This window comes from Anarhichas minor, unplaced genomic scaffold, assembly GCF_050575085.1.
Source record: "Anarhichas minor isolate MPS153535 unplaced genomic scaffold, ASM5057508v1 ptg000011l, whole genome shotgun sequence".
NCBI classification, from domain to species: domain Eukaryota; kingdom Metazoa; phylum Chordata; class Actinopteri; order Perciformes; family Anarhichadidae; genus Anarhichas; species Anarhichas minor.
The window spans coordinates 16,027,074-16,040,992 of NW_027466457.1; the positions used below are offsets into that span (position 1 = coordinate 16,027,074).

Genomic DNA, 13,919 nt, shown 5'->3' on the forward strand with positions numbered 1-13,919 from the left:
GCTTCGGACGTTCGCTTTAAGAGCACAGCGTGATGGCGTCACTTCCGGGCTACCCCGCCCACAGCACAGTGATTGTTATGGACATGTAGAGACACGGACGGTTCGCCTTTTTTTACTTGGTTTTTAACTACCGCCTAAAAACCTCCACAGCTGGACTGAGTAGCTCGAGGGAGAGAAGGGAGGTGGTCTGGAGCGGGTCTAGAAGAGGACCGGTTTGGAGCAGATTTGACCCGGTTTGTAGCGGGTTTTGTAACCGGGTCTGGACCGTTTGCAAAGAAGAGAAGGAGGGAAAGTTTGCCTCAGCTTCAGGTTCACGGTGAGAAAACCTTCATCTGTTCCCTCTTTCCTTCCTTCCTCACCTTGTTCCCTCTTCACGTCTCTCACTCTGAGGGTGTCCAACGCGGTACCGGCTCGGCTTCCTGTTGAGCCTCATCGAGGTCGACAGGTAAGCAGCAGGTGGTGATTGGCTAACACCTGTTCAGGTGGTGCACAGAAGCGGAAGGAGACTTTCAGATCAGCCAGTCAATGAAGCAGTCACTTAGATGTAAATGTGTGTCCTTCAGTCTGTAAGCAGTGGTGGAATGAAACTAAGTAGACTACATGTACAAGTACTGTACTTAAATACACGTTCAAGGTACTTTACTTGAGTTTTTATTTACTTTACAAATCACAGTTTTCCTGTTCAGGTAACTCCAGATGTGTTGATGTTGAATGTTTGTGATGAAGTTTGAAGTGCTCCATACATTAATGCAGAAGTAATATTAATTCAGAAACATTATATATAATATAATATAATATAATAGTAAAACACAGACCGGGAACGTTTTGCTGCACAATTAATTATTTCCCTTGTCATACATTTTGCTGATCCACTTGTAGTGGAGTATTTTTACAGTGTGGTATTAGTACTTTTACACAAGTATAGGAAATAAATACCTCTTCTCTCTGTCAGTGACTTTAACATCACTCACTAATTATGTCAGTAAATACTCAGTCGTGACAAAAGCAAACAGTCAAACAGTTAGTGAGTCGTTGTGTCCGTCAGTCTTCTGTAAGCAGTCAGACCGGTCGGTCCTCTGTTGTCTGTAGACAGTCAGATGTGTGTGATTAAACTATAAAGACATTCCTACATGTCCAGACAGTGTGGGACTCATGCATATAGGTTATTACACACACACACACACACACACACACACACACACACACACACACACACACACACACACACACACAAAAAAAGTCTTCCACAAGCTAAAGCCAGCAGCTGGTTAGCTTAGCATAAAGACTGGAAACAGCTAGCCTGGCTCTGTCTGAAGGTAACACAACCCGCCTCTAAAGCTACTAATTACCACAATATATTGTTTGTTTAATCCATATTTATACTGAAATGTAAAAGTGTCGGACAAGTGGAAAGAAAACATCCAAAATACACATTTAGGTGTTTATTTTGCTACTTTGTCTATTTGTGTCTGTAGATTTCTTCTTAATTCACCAAAAGTTAGAATTAGATAAAGCCTCATTTGCATATTCAAGCGCAACATTTCAGACAGAATATAATTTTCTTCATGTAAATAATCAACTGGGGAAGTTTCATGGCGATATCTATTAGTTAAATGTTTACCTTATCTGGGGTGTAGTGCAGTGTCTGACTGGCTGCTTCAGCTGTCTTTATGAGTCTTTATGGGAGAGGGCAGGCGCGTTGAGTGTCTACTCTCCCTTTGTAAATAAAGCTTTCTGTTCACTTGCAGGTCGGTTTGAAGATTCATCAGAAGCACACGTTTTAGTTTTTTCCATTTCCAACTGTAGTTTCAGGTTCAGTGGAGATGTAGGTTAATGTGTTGAATCATCTCACGGGATGTAAATGAACGGCAGCTTTATTGTTGATTCTGAACAGTAGAATTATTTTAAATTTGATCACTGTGGAAACACAGTTTATTGAAATCAGGTTGTAATGAACTGTTTTGTGGATCATTTCTCAGTGTTCCTCCTTCTTCTAGTCTCTGCAGGGCCGCTGGCAGTCATGTTCAGGTAGAGACCGGCTCCACGGCGCCCACCATGTGGAAGCATCTGGACAAGATCCGGTTCCGGGGCCAGAGGCGGGACGAGTTCCTGGATCTGGCCGATTCGCCCAATACGTCGGACACAGAATGCACCGAGGAGTTCGTGATCAAACCTCGACTCGTCTCCAGAGATTCGGAGGAGCTGAGAGAGGTGGAGGGAGAGCAGCAGAGTGACGCTCAGGTACGCACCTGAGAAAGTACATCAGCCAGGATTAAAAAAATAAACATGTTTTTCTGATCTTTATGTTTGAAAGCAACTAAATTCTGTAATAAATTCTGGTTGGACCGAGCCGGAACACTGCTAGCTGAGTTCTCCTCACTCTCTTCCAATCATTTTAATCCATAAAGATGCAGGTTTTTTACCAACCTGCTACAAAAACACTGCGTTACAACTCCTGCATTCAAAATCCTTAAGTTAAAGTACAGAAGTGTCATCATGTACTCAAAGTTTACAAAGTAAAAGTTCTCATCTGCAGTAAAATGTGATCTTGTGACTGATGTATTGTTATATGTGACATTATTAGATTGTTAATATGTTACTGTTGTAGTTGCTCCAGTGGAGCTCGTTTTAACTACTAACTAAATGTGCAATATGTACCTCTATAATGTAATGGAGTAGAAGTATAAAGTAGCGTAACATGTAATTACCAAAGCAAAGTACCTTTTTAAATTGTACATACAACCTATGTTACGAAAATACCAGATGTAAAATATTCAAACAGTATTTTCAACATTTATCATTGTGTTTCACAGCGGTCTGACCACAGGTAATGCTATATAGTAGTATTATTCTTATCAGACGTAGAGTTTCTTATGTTAAGGTTTGTGAGTAGAGGAGGACCCAGCATTGATCCCTGTGGGACCCCACAAACATCTCTAACTGATTTTATTTCACTGTTGTATCACCTTCTATGTCGTCTGGTTATTTTATATTCATTTCTGTGTGTGTGTGTTCGTTCCTCAGGCTGATCCAGGAACATTTTCTGCAGCTCTCCAAGACGACTCGAGGACGGATCTCAATGAGGTCAAGGGTCACCTAGAAATCGCTTTGTTAGAGAAACACTTCCTACGTGAGTATGGAATCAGTTTTACCTTGCGTTTGTGTCGATCTATTTTTGTTCCATTATTGAACGAGGTCGCTGCAGACGGCAGCCGCTAAACTGATTGTTACTATAAGTGTCTGACGGCATTATGGAAAGGACCCTACAGAGAAATACAACATATTCTTTATCTTCCTCTCATCTTCACGTGTCTGAAGTTCAGTTTTCTCTGAGATTTTATTCTGAAAATAACCACTTAGATTCAGTCCGACCAATCGGACCCGGAGCCTGATAGCTTCAGCCGGGTTAGAGCTAGTAAGTGGCTTTTGTCCGACTAAAAGAAGTAAAAGTGTCCTTTTGAATCTGTCAAACATCCCACAGCACACCAGCATGCTGGGTAATCCGTCAATATCTGTCCGTCAGCTTTATGTAACACACACACACACAGAGCTATTAATAACCCTGCTGACCTCGTCACACACACACACACACACACACACACACACACACACACACACACACACACACACAAAGAAGAAGAAGTGAATAAGGATGTTGTTTTTCCCTCGTTAAAAACAATAATAATATTCACAGGAATTAAACAAACTTTACGTATCGTCAGCTCAGCTTGGTCACTGTTGAACGTTATGAAACAGGAAGTTCTTTACTAAGTAGTTATGGGAGAAGCTCATGATGTAGCGGAGGCTGCATTACATTCATGAGCTCTGCAGCTATTAAAGGGTAAGTTCACCAAGTCTGTCTTACAATAATATTCACCTGTTTGTATATTGAAACAGTTGTTCTTCACCGTTAACTGTTATTTTTTGTTTTATATGTTCACCTTACTGTGAACCATTTACTGTTTACATTCCTGGTATTGTGTACATTTGGTTTTTGCACCTTTTCTATTGATGATCTTTATTGTTTGTATTATGTTTTATTTGCACCACGTATGTTAGAGGTGCGGGAGAAATAGTATAACATAGTATCGCAGTATTTGCGCGATATTTGACGCCAGGTATCAAACTTTTATTATCAAACTGTTAATAAAGCAAATTAAACCTTTTGGTAATAGTTGCATTTCCAGTCCACTGGATGGTGCCGAGTTATTTCTTGTGCTGTAGATATAACGGATGTTGACAAATTGCATAATTTGCAAATGAGAAAAAGGTTATGAATTGCAATACATGGCAATGTACGTTTTCGCAATACTCAGCATATTGCAAAATGTTTAGAATCGCAGTAAGATCGTTCCTTAAATGTTGTTATAATATCGTATCGTGGGGGTCTCTGGTGATTCCCTCCCCTTTGCATTCCAACTGCTGCACCACTATTTCCCTGCAGATAAATAATAAAAAATAAAAAAATCAGATAAGAAAAGCCCCCTGAAGGAAGCCAGATGTAGCGCAGAAGATGTCACCTGAACGCCTCTCACCTGGCGGTGACGGTGTGACGTCAGAGGTCAGAGGTACTCACTTTGTCTCCATCATCATCCTCTGTTTCAGAGGAGGAGCTGCGGAAACTTAAGGATGAGTCCAACGTGGAGTCTCTGAAGCAGGAGCTGGAGAGGGAGCGCAGCAGGTGCATGGAGCTGGAGCAGAAGATCAGCGACGTCATCAAACCCAGGTGACTTTATTAGATGAGGTCGTGTGAGACGTCGGTCAGAGCAGCTTGTTCTTGAGGGTTCGTGTCTTCGCTGACGCGGTCGTTTCTGTCACTTCACAGACCTGAAGACTCACCTTCTCAGACGCCTAAAGCCCCGCCCCCTCCTCCACCTGCAGTCACCAGCACAGGTGAGGTTCTTACACTTACCAACCACTTTATTAGGGACACCTACACAATGTAATACGATCCAGTATCATCTCCTTCCTTCTTATAATACAGTAACATCCTGTTTTTACATGAATGCATGAGTAATAATAATCTAATTATAGAATATATAATGGTAGAACAGTCACACTTATATACTCCTACTTAATTAACATGTTGGATGCTGGAGCTTTACTTGTAGTATTTTTACGGTGTGGTTTTAGTACTTTTACTGAAATAAAGGATCTGAATACTTCCTCCACCACTGAGTAACAGATGAATTTATCAATACTTTTGTTCCTGCATTAGTTAGTAATTCTGTTATATGTAAAAACATAGTTTGGGATTTATTTGTCCATATTTTTTTCTAAATGTCTCTGACATTTTAAGTCTGTTCCAGACCTCAGAGTATAAACTTTAATAAAATGCTAACGAACAGGTCGGTTACCTCCATTGGCCTCTTTTCTTCTCCGTCCTCAGACAAACAGAAGGACACGTTGTCCGACAGCTTCCTGAAGGGGCTTTACGACCGCTTTGGCGTTTATATCGAGGACTTCCGCTTCCAGCCGGAGGAGCCGCCGGTGGAGGCGGACGAGCCGCTGAGTGCCAAGAGGTAAAGAAAATGTTTACCGACGCAGTGACTGAAGCTGTTCTTCACTGTGTGTTCTTCAGTTGAGTTAGAGCTGCATTTGTCTGGAATCTAAAATATATATTCTGATCCACAGGTTGACTGAAAACATGAGACGGCTCAGTGAGTTTTTCTTTTCCGATTGTACTTGAAGGCATCACATTCAGTACAGGGGGGTGTGCACATACTCCTGTGCTCAGAGAAGCACTTTAGATTCATGTTTTTAACCGTTTATTTAAAACAATACAGAAGACACAAAGCTGAGCTTTCAGTCTGTGATTGGTCGGTTGGTCCGTTGTTGTGTTTCCAGAACGAGGATTCAAACCTGTGACCAATTTCAAGAGGAACCTTACTGCCTTATCCAGCTGGAACTCCGTCTACACGTCGGCCATCGCCTTCATTGTGAGTCCAGACACACACACACACACACGCCTACACACACACACCTACACACACCTACACGCACACACACACCTACACACACGATTGATGAGGAAACTGAAGTATTGTTTTCTTCATTAAACAAAGAATGTTATTTTGTTTTATGAAAATAAGGAGCAGAAAATGTATTTTCAATATACTCATTTGCTAAATATTTTCTTAATTTAAATCTATTGATTTATTAAGAAATGCCTACATATAATTGATCTGCTTCATGAATTATTTAGATACATTTAAGTTTGAGAAAAGCACCTTTTTAGCTGTTTACTTTTATTTTTGTGTTCTATGTTTTACTTTTATGTATTACTAAGTACTTTATTATATTTACATATTATAAATAAACAAACATTTCATTCACAGAGACTTGTCTTTGTCTTGATTCGTGTCACATTAAATAAATTCACCTTCATCTGTTTGTGTCCATTCATGTTTTTTATTATCTATATAAAGACACATTGCCTCACTTCTATACACTTGTGTGTGTGTGTTAACAGGTCTACATGTACGCGGCGTGGCACGGCTGGGCCGTCCCCATGTTCCTGTTTCTCGCCATCCTCCGCCTCTCCTTGAATTGCCTCATCGCCAGGTCCGTGCAAGCCCCGCCCCCCCCTCCCTTTGTCAGCCAATCACACGGCCAGAATCAGAAACCGTAAACCAGGTTCAGCACAGAATTTAATCTCTGCAACAGTGCGTCACACTCTCAAACACACACACACACACACACACACACACACACACACACACACACACACACACTCTCCTCCTAATAAACGTGTAAACCACCACAGGCCAGCCCTTGATTCTGGGTTGTTAAAGGGGACTTTTGTTAAGTTCTTTCTTTTAAACTATAAACTGCCCCCCCCCCCCCCCCCCCTTCTTTTCCTCTTAAGTAGCTTTAGAGGTTAAATGGATTAAAATACTTCAGTCAGGGAAAGGAAACTGATTTTAAAAACGACACCACAGAACGGTTTCTTGTTTCAATCCTTTTACACCTTCGCTGTCTTTTAAAACCACCTGGTAAATCTGAGCAGTTCTAAATTTAAATCCCAGACACACGGATATGTCGTGAGTGTGAAATGATGTCATACATCTCACCTGTGTGTTCCCATGATGCACTTCTCTCAGAGGCTGGAGGATCCAGTGGAGCATCGTACCTGAAGTCTCGGAGCCCGTGGTGAGAGAACTTGTTTTACTCTTCTTTGATTTAGTTTTAAATCTTTCTTGTTTCATCTGGCAGTGAACAGCTCCACCTGATGGACATGTGATGTTATTACATGCACTGTCAAATTAAGGAATGATGTTTTGATTGATTTAATTAACATTTGGATCCCAGATTTTGCCTTTTTGAGATGAGTTCATAAACGTTACTGTTCTTGGATACATGTAGGTACTTGTAGATAATGTACTTAAGTATTTCTTTGTCATGTAACTTTATACTGTACTTTTTACTCCACTACATTTAATTTGCACATTTAGTAACTAGTTATTTAGCAAGTTAGAGGTTCCACACAGCCGCCAGGTGTTTACAATCACTCTGCTTAGGTTGTCCCGCCCTAAATCAGTGTGCAGGTGATTGACATGTCTGCTCCGTTTCACAGGAGCCTCCTAAAGAAGACCTCACGGTGTCGGAGAAGTTCCAGCTGGTTCTGGACGTCGCTCAGAAAGCTCAGGTGAGACGTGACGGAGCAGCCGGAGGCTCTCGGTCACCGTCTGACACCTGCAGGCAGATTTCACAACACGCGTTTGTTTGTTTGGTCCTCACAGAATCTGTTTGGGAAGATGGCAAACATCCTGGAGAAAATAAAGAAGTGAGTTTACTCTGCACACACTTTGTTTCAGGTTACAGTGAACTCGTGGTTCCTACACAGATCTTTAATGTGTGTGTGTGTGTGTGTGTGTGTGTGTGTGTGTGTGTGTGTGTGTGTGTGTGTGTGTGTGTGTGTGTGTGTGTGTGTGTGTGTGTGTGTGTGTGTGTGTGTGTGTGTGTGTGTGTGTGTGTGTGTGTGTGTGTGTGTGTGTGTGTGTGTGTGTGTGTGTGTGTGTGTGTGTGTGTGTGTGTGTGTGTGTGTGTGTGTGTGTGCGCGCGCAGTCTGTTCATGTGGGTTCAGCCAGAGTTGACTCAGAAGCTGTACGTTGGTCTGTGGGTGGCCTTCATCTCGTCCTGCCTGCTGCCGTTCAAACTGCTGGGATTCTTCATAGGTACGACACAACACCTGTCTGAGAGGACTCCTCTAGACGGCTGAATGCTCTTTCATGCTCTGAGGTTGTAGAAAGTCCTCTTCACAACAAATATCTGTTTAGTTTCTGTACACGGAGAACAAGACAAAGATCCAGGAAGTGAATATTAGAGTAAGTGTGTGTGATTCAGTCCTGCAGAGTGTCTCTGATGGGTGTCCTCCTCCTCCTCAGGTGTGTACGCAGGTATAAAGTTCTTCATCATCGACTTCATCTTTAAGAGTTGTCCCAAGCTGAGGCAGCGCTTCGACACGCCGTACATCATCTGGACCAACTTACCCACCGACCTGCAGCTGAAGGAGTGCGGCGGCACCACGCTGAGCAGACGGGTCAGTCCCAACTCTCTGACAAGTGTCCGGCTCACAGACCCGAAGCGCTGGTCTGGTGACACCTGGTGCAAACTGGTGACCGGTTCTTACTGGTCCCAGTGGGGGATCTGGTCTGTGGTGGTTTCACTTCTCTGTTGTTGTTTTTCTCTCTCAGCTGTCTGAGTATGAACAGGTAGGACCAGTGTGTGTGTGTGTGTGTGTGTGTGTGTGTGTGTGTGTGTGTGTGTAGTCGCGTAGTCGCAGAGGTCAGTATTGTTTATTAGAGATGTAGAATCAATACAATCAGCTGTTGTTGTTAGTAGTCACAGTGATGGTCTGATTTGTTCTGGAGTGAGATATATCAAAACCTACTAGTCGGTGTGTCAGTGAATGTCTCACTCCCGCTCTCCAGAGGATGAACCCTTTAGATTGTAACCACCTTTCCTGTAGCGCCTCCTGCAGGACGGACTTCGGATCAGATCCAACTTGAATATTCAGGCTTTTACGCTTCAGGTTTGTATCCAAATTTAATGTTTTTACCTGAACTGGGTTGAGTCAAAATCTTTGTTGTCTTCAGCTCAATTTTCAAGTTGGATCTTTTCTGAATTTGTGGATTCCTGCTTCAGGTTTCACGTAAAAGTGCAACAAACATTGATGTTGTCACGCAGCCTTTAGATCAAACAGATACAGCTGCTGACATCAGGAGAGCGAAGGTCGTAAAACTGCTGCTTTTCTGGAAAGTGTTTGTTGTAAAAAAAGACGATCCAACTTTGAAACGGCGGTTTACACGTTGATACGTCTCCAGGATTTCTGTCCACTTAGATGTTAACGACCACTTTCCTCTAGCGCCACCCTGAGCACAAACTCAGGTTAAATCTTACCAAGTGTTCCTGTTTTTACCCAAATTTTAAGGTTTGTATCAACATTTTATTTGTGTTTACGTATGTTTTGGGTTCGGTTTTACCACCACTTTGTGAATGAATGTTTATGTCGGTTCTTTCCTCTCGCGCCACCTTCATTTTTAGTTCCACTACTGGTAAGACTCTAAGAATCACTATATATATATGTGTGTATATATATATGTCATCAGAAGATTTTTGGCACATTTTAAGAACAACAACACAGACAAAGTGAAAAAGAAGCGATCATAGAGTTCAGACCTAATCTGTCAAACAGCTGTGAACACACCTGGACAGGTGAGTTGTTCTTGTTGACTGTACTGCAGCTTCACTCTCTGGCCGTGTTGCTGAGGATGCCACCGCAGTACCTGCTGCTGCTTTTCTAATCCAGTATACCCCCCCCCCCCCTCCTCCCTCTGTCTACCTGTCTACCTGTCCAGGTGACCGTGACGGCCGGCCGAGGAACCCTCGGCGCCGCAGCTCCTCTGAGCGTCAGCCGGGACGAGGACGGAGGACGATACTCCAGCACCAAGAGAGGAGCTTTTCACGACGTCTTCAGTCTGCCGGAGAGCGAGCGCCCTCTGACAGGTGGGGAGGAACCGTCGCATCTCGGCTCACAATTCAGACTGGAGGAAGATTATTTTATTCATTTCTTACACATTTCTCTGCAGGACCGTGGGAGGATTTAGGCCCCCAAGGCATTGTTCATTCAGCAAAATGTTAAATTATGAGATTTATCTCCGAAAATAAGAGTCCAAATGCTTTTAGGAAGTCTTCACATTGTCTGGAATTTGACTCTGATGGGAAATAACGAAATGTTTATTCAGTTATGGCCCTTAAAAAATATATAAAACCACTGGAATGAGTCAAATAACCACCATGTTTCCACCCCTAAATCTCCAGAACAAGCTACTTGCAGCAGGTGGCGTCAGCTGTTGTCTGATTCTTGTTTCTGTTTCTGTTGTCTCAGTGTGTGAGAACGGCTGGCGCTGCTGCCTCATCAACAGAGACAAGAAGACGCCGACGGACTACATCCGCAACGGGTACCTCTACGTCACCGAGAAGTAAGGCCCTCACGTCCTGTCGGCTCAGTTTTATTCTTTTCTGTCAAATTTGGTTGTTTTCTTCCTGAAGATCTGCCTGGTATCTGAGCATATGTACAATTAAATAAATGTCTGTTAGCAGGTGTTACTCTTTAAATTAAAATGAGTCAATGGAGCGATGTAAGAGGGCATGGTTAGACGTGAAGTGAGGCACAGACGTCTCTGTGTGACTTTAAAATATTCAACTTGAGCAAAAAATGTGTGCTCATCCTGAGATTTTATGATTCTACTTCATAAATGTGCAGAGACTAGAGGGAGATCAAATCTACATTCTGTGAGGCTGCAGAAGAAGAAGTATTAGTTTTAGTAAACAAACTTTATCGTCCAACGCGTTTACAGTAGTTCAGTTAATTATTCATCAACTAGACGTAAAATGTAAAATCCTGCAGCTCTGAGTTTTCTCCTCCGTCTCCTCAGCTATCTGTGTTTCGAGAGCTCCAGCTCCAGATCTGGATCCTCCAAGAGGAACAAAGTCATCAAGCTGCTCGACATCACCGACATCCAGAAGGTACGTAGAGTCTCACTGAACCTCTCACAGAAACAGGACTTCAGTCATCATCACCTTCGTCATCATCACTGTCGGTGTGCTACACAGTCTGATAAGGAAGACATGGCTGCTTTATACTCTATATTCCTGTTATCAATCATTTATTCGTCATTACATCAATTCCAGTTTGCTTCATGTTTTCCGTCTTGTTGTGGTTTCAGTACAGGAACTGATGCTGTAAAGTACAGTATGACAGTAAAGTTTATTTCGCCGTGTTGTCTTCTCTGTCACTCACAGTACAAAGTTTTGTCGGTGCTTCCTGGATCTGGGATGGGCATCTCCATCGCGACGCCATCCACACAAAAGGTAGCGGGCCAGTCACGTGTCTATATTAATCAACTCTTTATGTTCAGCACTTGGAGTTGCATTTGATGTATGACTCGTGCTTTATAGACACAGTCTGATTGATTGATAACATAGAAGTTCAGTAAAGTAGAAGTAAATGACACTGACTTACCTTCTGGTCTCCTGCAGCCCATGGTGTTCGGCGCGATGATCCACAGAGACGAGGCCTTCGACGCCATCTTCACTCAGTACAACAAGATCCTTAACATGACGACAGCCACCGGCCCGGAGACATAGTAACACCTCCACAAGATGGCTGCCGTCTCTCTCACACACACACACACACACACACACACACACACACACACACACACACACACACACACTTCACTGTGTTCATCGCTGACGTCTTCAAACAGCTGCTGATTTTAGTTTGAGCTGCTCTCGTGTGATTTGAGCCGCCCCTTCAGTCATCAAACTAAATATTGATTAATATTACATCAGCCGATTTACAACAAATCTCTGATTCTATGTCAGAATCAGCCTACGACCAATACGACCAAAACTGACCACTGTTCCTTAACTGTTACAGAAAGCTCCCACAGAACAGACAACTGAACGGCCATCCTGACTGCTAATTTACCGTAAATTCTCAAATAATCGCCTGCATAAACAAATAGAGACCGAAGCTTTGAGGGTGAGGTTAGCTGTGCTACGTGGTCTCACGGGATAAATTCACTATAAAGAACATTTCTGTACAACAGCAGCTCACCACTCAAACACTTTCTCTGTTTAACATCAGTAATTGTTTCCAGTTGCTTCTACTTTTTTAAATTCTATCCGTGTTCAGCTGCAGTCAGTGCAGCTCTAAACTTCCTGCACAGATGCTTCACATTAAAAGCCCTCCAAGGGCACAATCCCTCCTTTACTTGGTAGGCTTTTAATGTGAAACACGAGCTACGACATTGTTGAAAATCAGTCCGAAAGAAGCATTTCTGCATTTGAATTCCATCGCCGCGGTTTGTTGAGGCCGTTGTGTAATTTCAGTTTACTTCCATGGAGGTACATTAAGATATTACACCAAAAAGTTTACTACACAATGTGAGGTGACTGTGAGGTGTTGGCATTTTTGATAATTGATTACTCATTCAAGTCAATTATCAATCAAAAACTTGAATCGTTCTTTGTTGAAAACTGAATATCTCTGTTTTGGGCTGTTCGTCGGGCAAAACAAGACATTTGAAGACCTTCGAATCAGTGAAAGTTATAAAGAGACAGAAATGCCATAAAACGGATAAACCCACTTGTATCAAACAATAATAGATCTCACTTGTTCATTTTAAAGACTTTGGCGTCAACTAGTGGTAAAACTAAAAATATGATCTTTAAAGTGGGGCTGCAACTTACAATTATTTACATTTTAATTAAATAAGTTGGTCTAAAAAATTTGAAATTTGGGGAAATTGTCCAGAAGCCATCAATATATTTTTCTTTTGTCTGACAAATAGTTCAAAATATTCAGTTTATAATGATAGAAACATCGTACTTACTTTCCTTATGGCAGCGTCACACTGACATATTTTACACCGATTTTTCTGAAGAAAAAGAAAATGTGTTTTAGATTTAATACATTTAATCTGTTGTTTCACAGTATTAGCAGATTAACATTTTTAAACCTCATTAAGTTACATTAGTGTCTTCAGGGATTTGTAAAAAGTTCATCGTACGACTCTGTATTGTACTTAGCAGCTAAGCCTTACAGTCAGTTATGGTATGTTTTTGATGGTTTGTGTTCTATATGAATGTTCTAGAACATTTAATGTAAACCACAGAATTAACCAACGTAGCTTCTTTTTGTGTCTCACCTAAAAGCTTCAAAGCTAACGCTAATAATCTAAACCACTAAATTTATTTCAGCGTCGCTCTTTTTTGTTTTAGCTGAAAGCTAACAAGCTAAAGCTAAGTGTAAACTACCGTATTATTGCGTAAACAATATGTTTTTGTGATATTGTTCTGACTTGAGAGGGTGTTCACGAGATTTGTCCAACGTGGGAACACATTTTTTTTAAATTAATTTTGATACCACTTGAACGCAGCACAAATGCCCTATCTCACAATGTTAAAGTAAGCGAAACATAATGCGTGCGTAAACAAACAAACGGATAAAGCGAGCCTAAAACTCACTAACTGTTGTTGATCTTAACGTTAGCCGACGTGTTTTCTTGTTGGTACGGAGTTTCAGCCTCGACTAAGAGGCTAAACAAAAGGCTAAAATATATATATATATATATATATATATATATATATATATATATATATATTTTAAATATGTTGAGCTCCTGTTTAAAGTGTCAATAGACAAGTTTTTTTTTTTCTTTGACTCATCAATATATCCTGAATGTTGTTTGCACGATGTAATGGCTACGGCGGTGGAACAACCGACGTAACTTTGGAAAACAAAATGCAGCCGCATTGGGAAGTCATTCTAATATAATATATTTCTTTCTTTCTTTTCCCCCAATGGTCTGAATAAATACAATTAACTAAAGCTAATAAGTGGCCTT

At 41.6% G+C, this 13,919-nt stretch overlaps 1 protein-coding gene across 1 annotated transcript; it reads left to right on the forward strand.

Annotated features, from left to right (window-relative positions):
- Positions 1 to 5: 5 nt before the first annotated feature.
- Positions 6 to 13,632, forward strand: LOC142947816 (GRAM domain-containing protein 4-like). The gene is made up of 19 exons (XM_076089669.1): positions 6 to 316; positions 1,998 to 2,241; positions 3,025 to 3,130; positions 4,606 to 4,726; positions 4,826 to 4,893; positions 5,390 to 5,522; positions 5,635 to 5,660; positions 5,848 to 5,939; positions 6,473 to 6,564; positions 7,104 to 7,152; positions 7,577 to 7,648; positions 7,743 to 7,786; positions 8,068 to 8,177; positions 8,388 to 8,542; positions 9,861 to 10,008; positions 10,391 to 10,484; positions 10,941 to 11,031; positions 11,308 to 11,376; positions 11,545 to 13,632. Exons 2-19 carry the CDS (start codon positions 2,056 to 2,058, stop codon positions 11,650 to 11,652), a joined length of 1,764 nt encoding a protein of 587 aa, XP_075945784.1. The 5' UTR covers positions 6 to 316; positions 1,998 to 2,055; the 3' UTR covers positions 11,653 to 13,632.
- The last annotated feature ends 287 nt before the right edge of the window (positions 13,633 to 13,919 follow it).

Bases quoted from the DNA above. Each gene is read 5' to 3' on its own strand.
- LOC142947816 (XM_076089669.1), top strand. From the start codon at position 2,056: ATGTGGAAGCATCTGGACAAGATCCGGTTCCGGGGCCAGAGGCGGGAC. The intron at 2,242-3,024 runs GTACGCACCTGA...TTCGTTCCTCAG, and splicing joins AGCAGCAGAGTGACGCTCAG to GCTGATCCAGGAACATTTTC. The intron at 4,727-4,825 runs GTGACTTTATTA...GTCACTTCACAG, and splicing joins AGCGACGTCATCAAACCCAG to ACCTGAAGACTCACCTTCTC.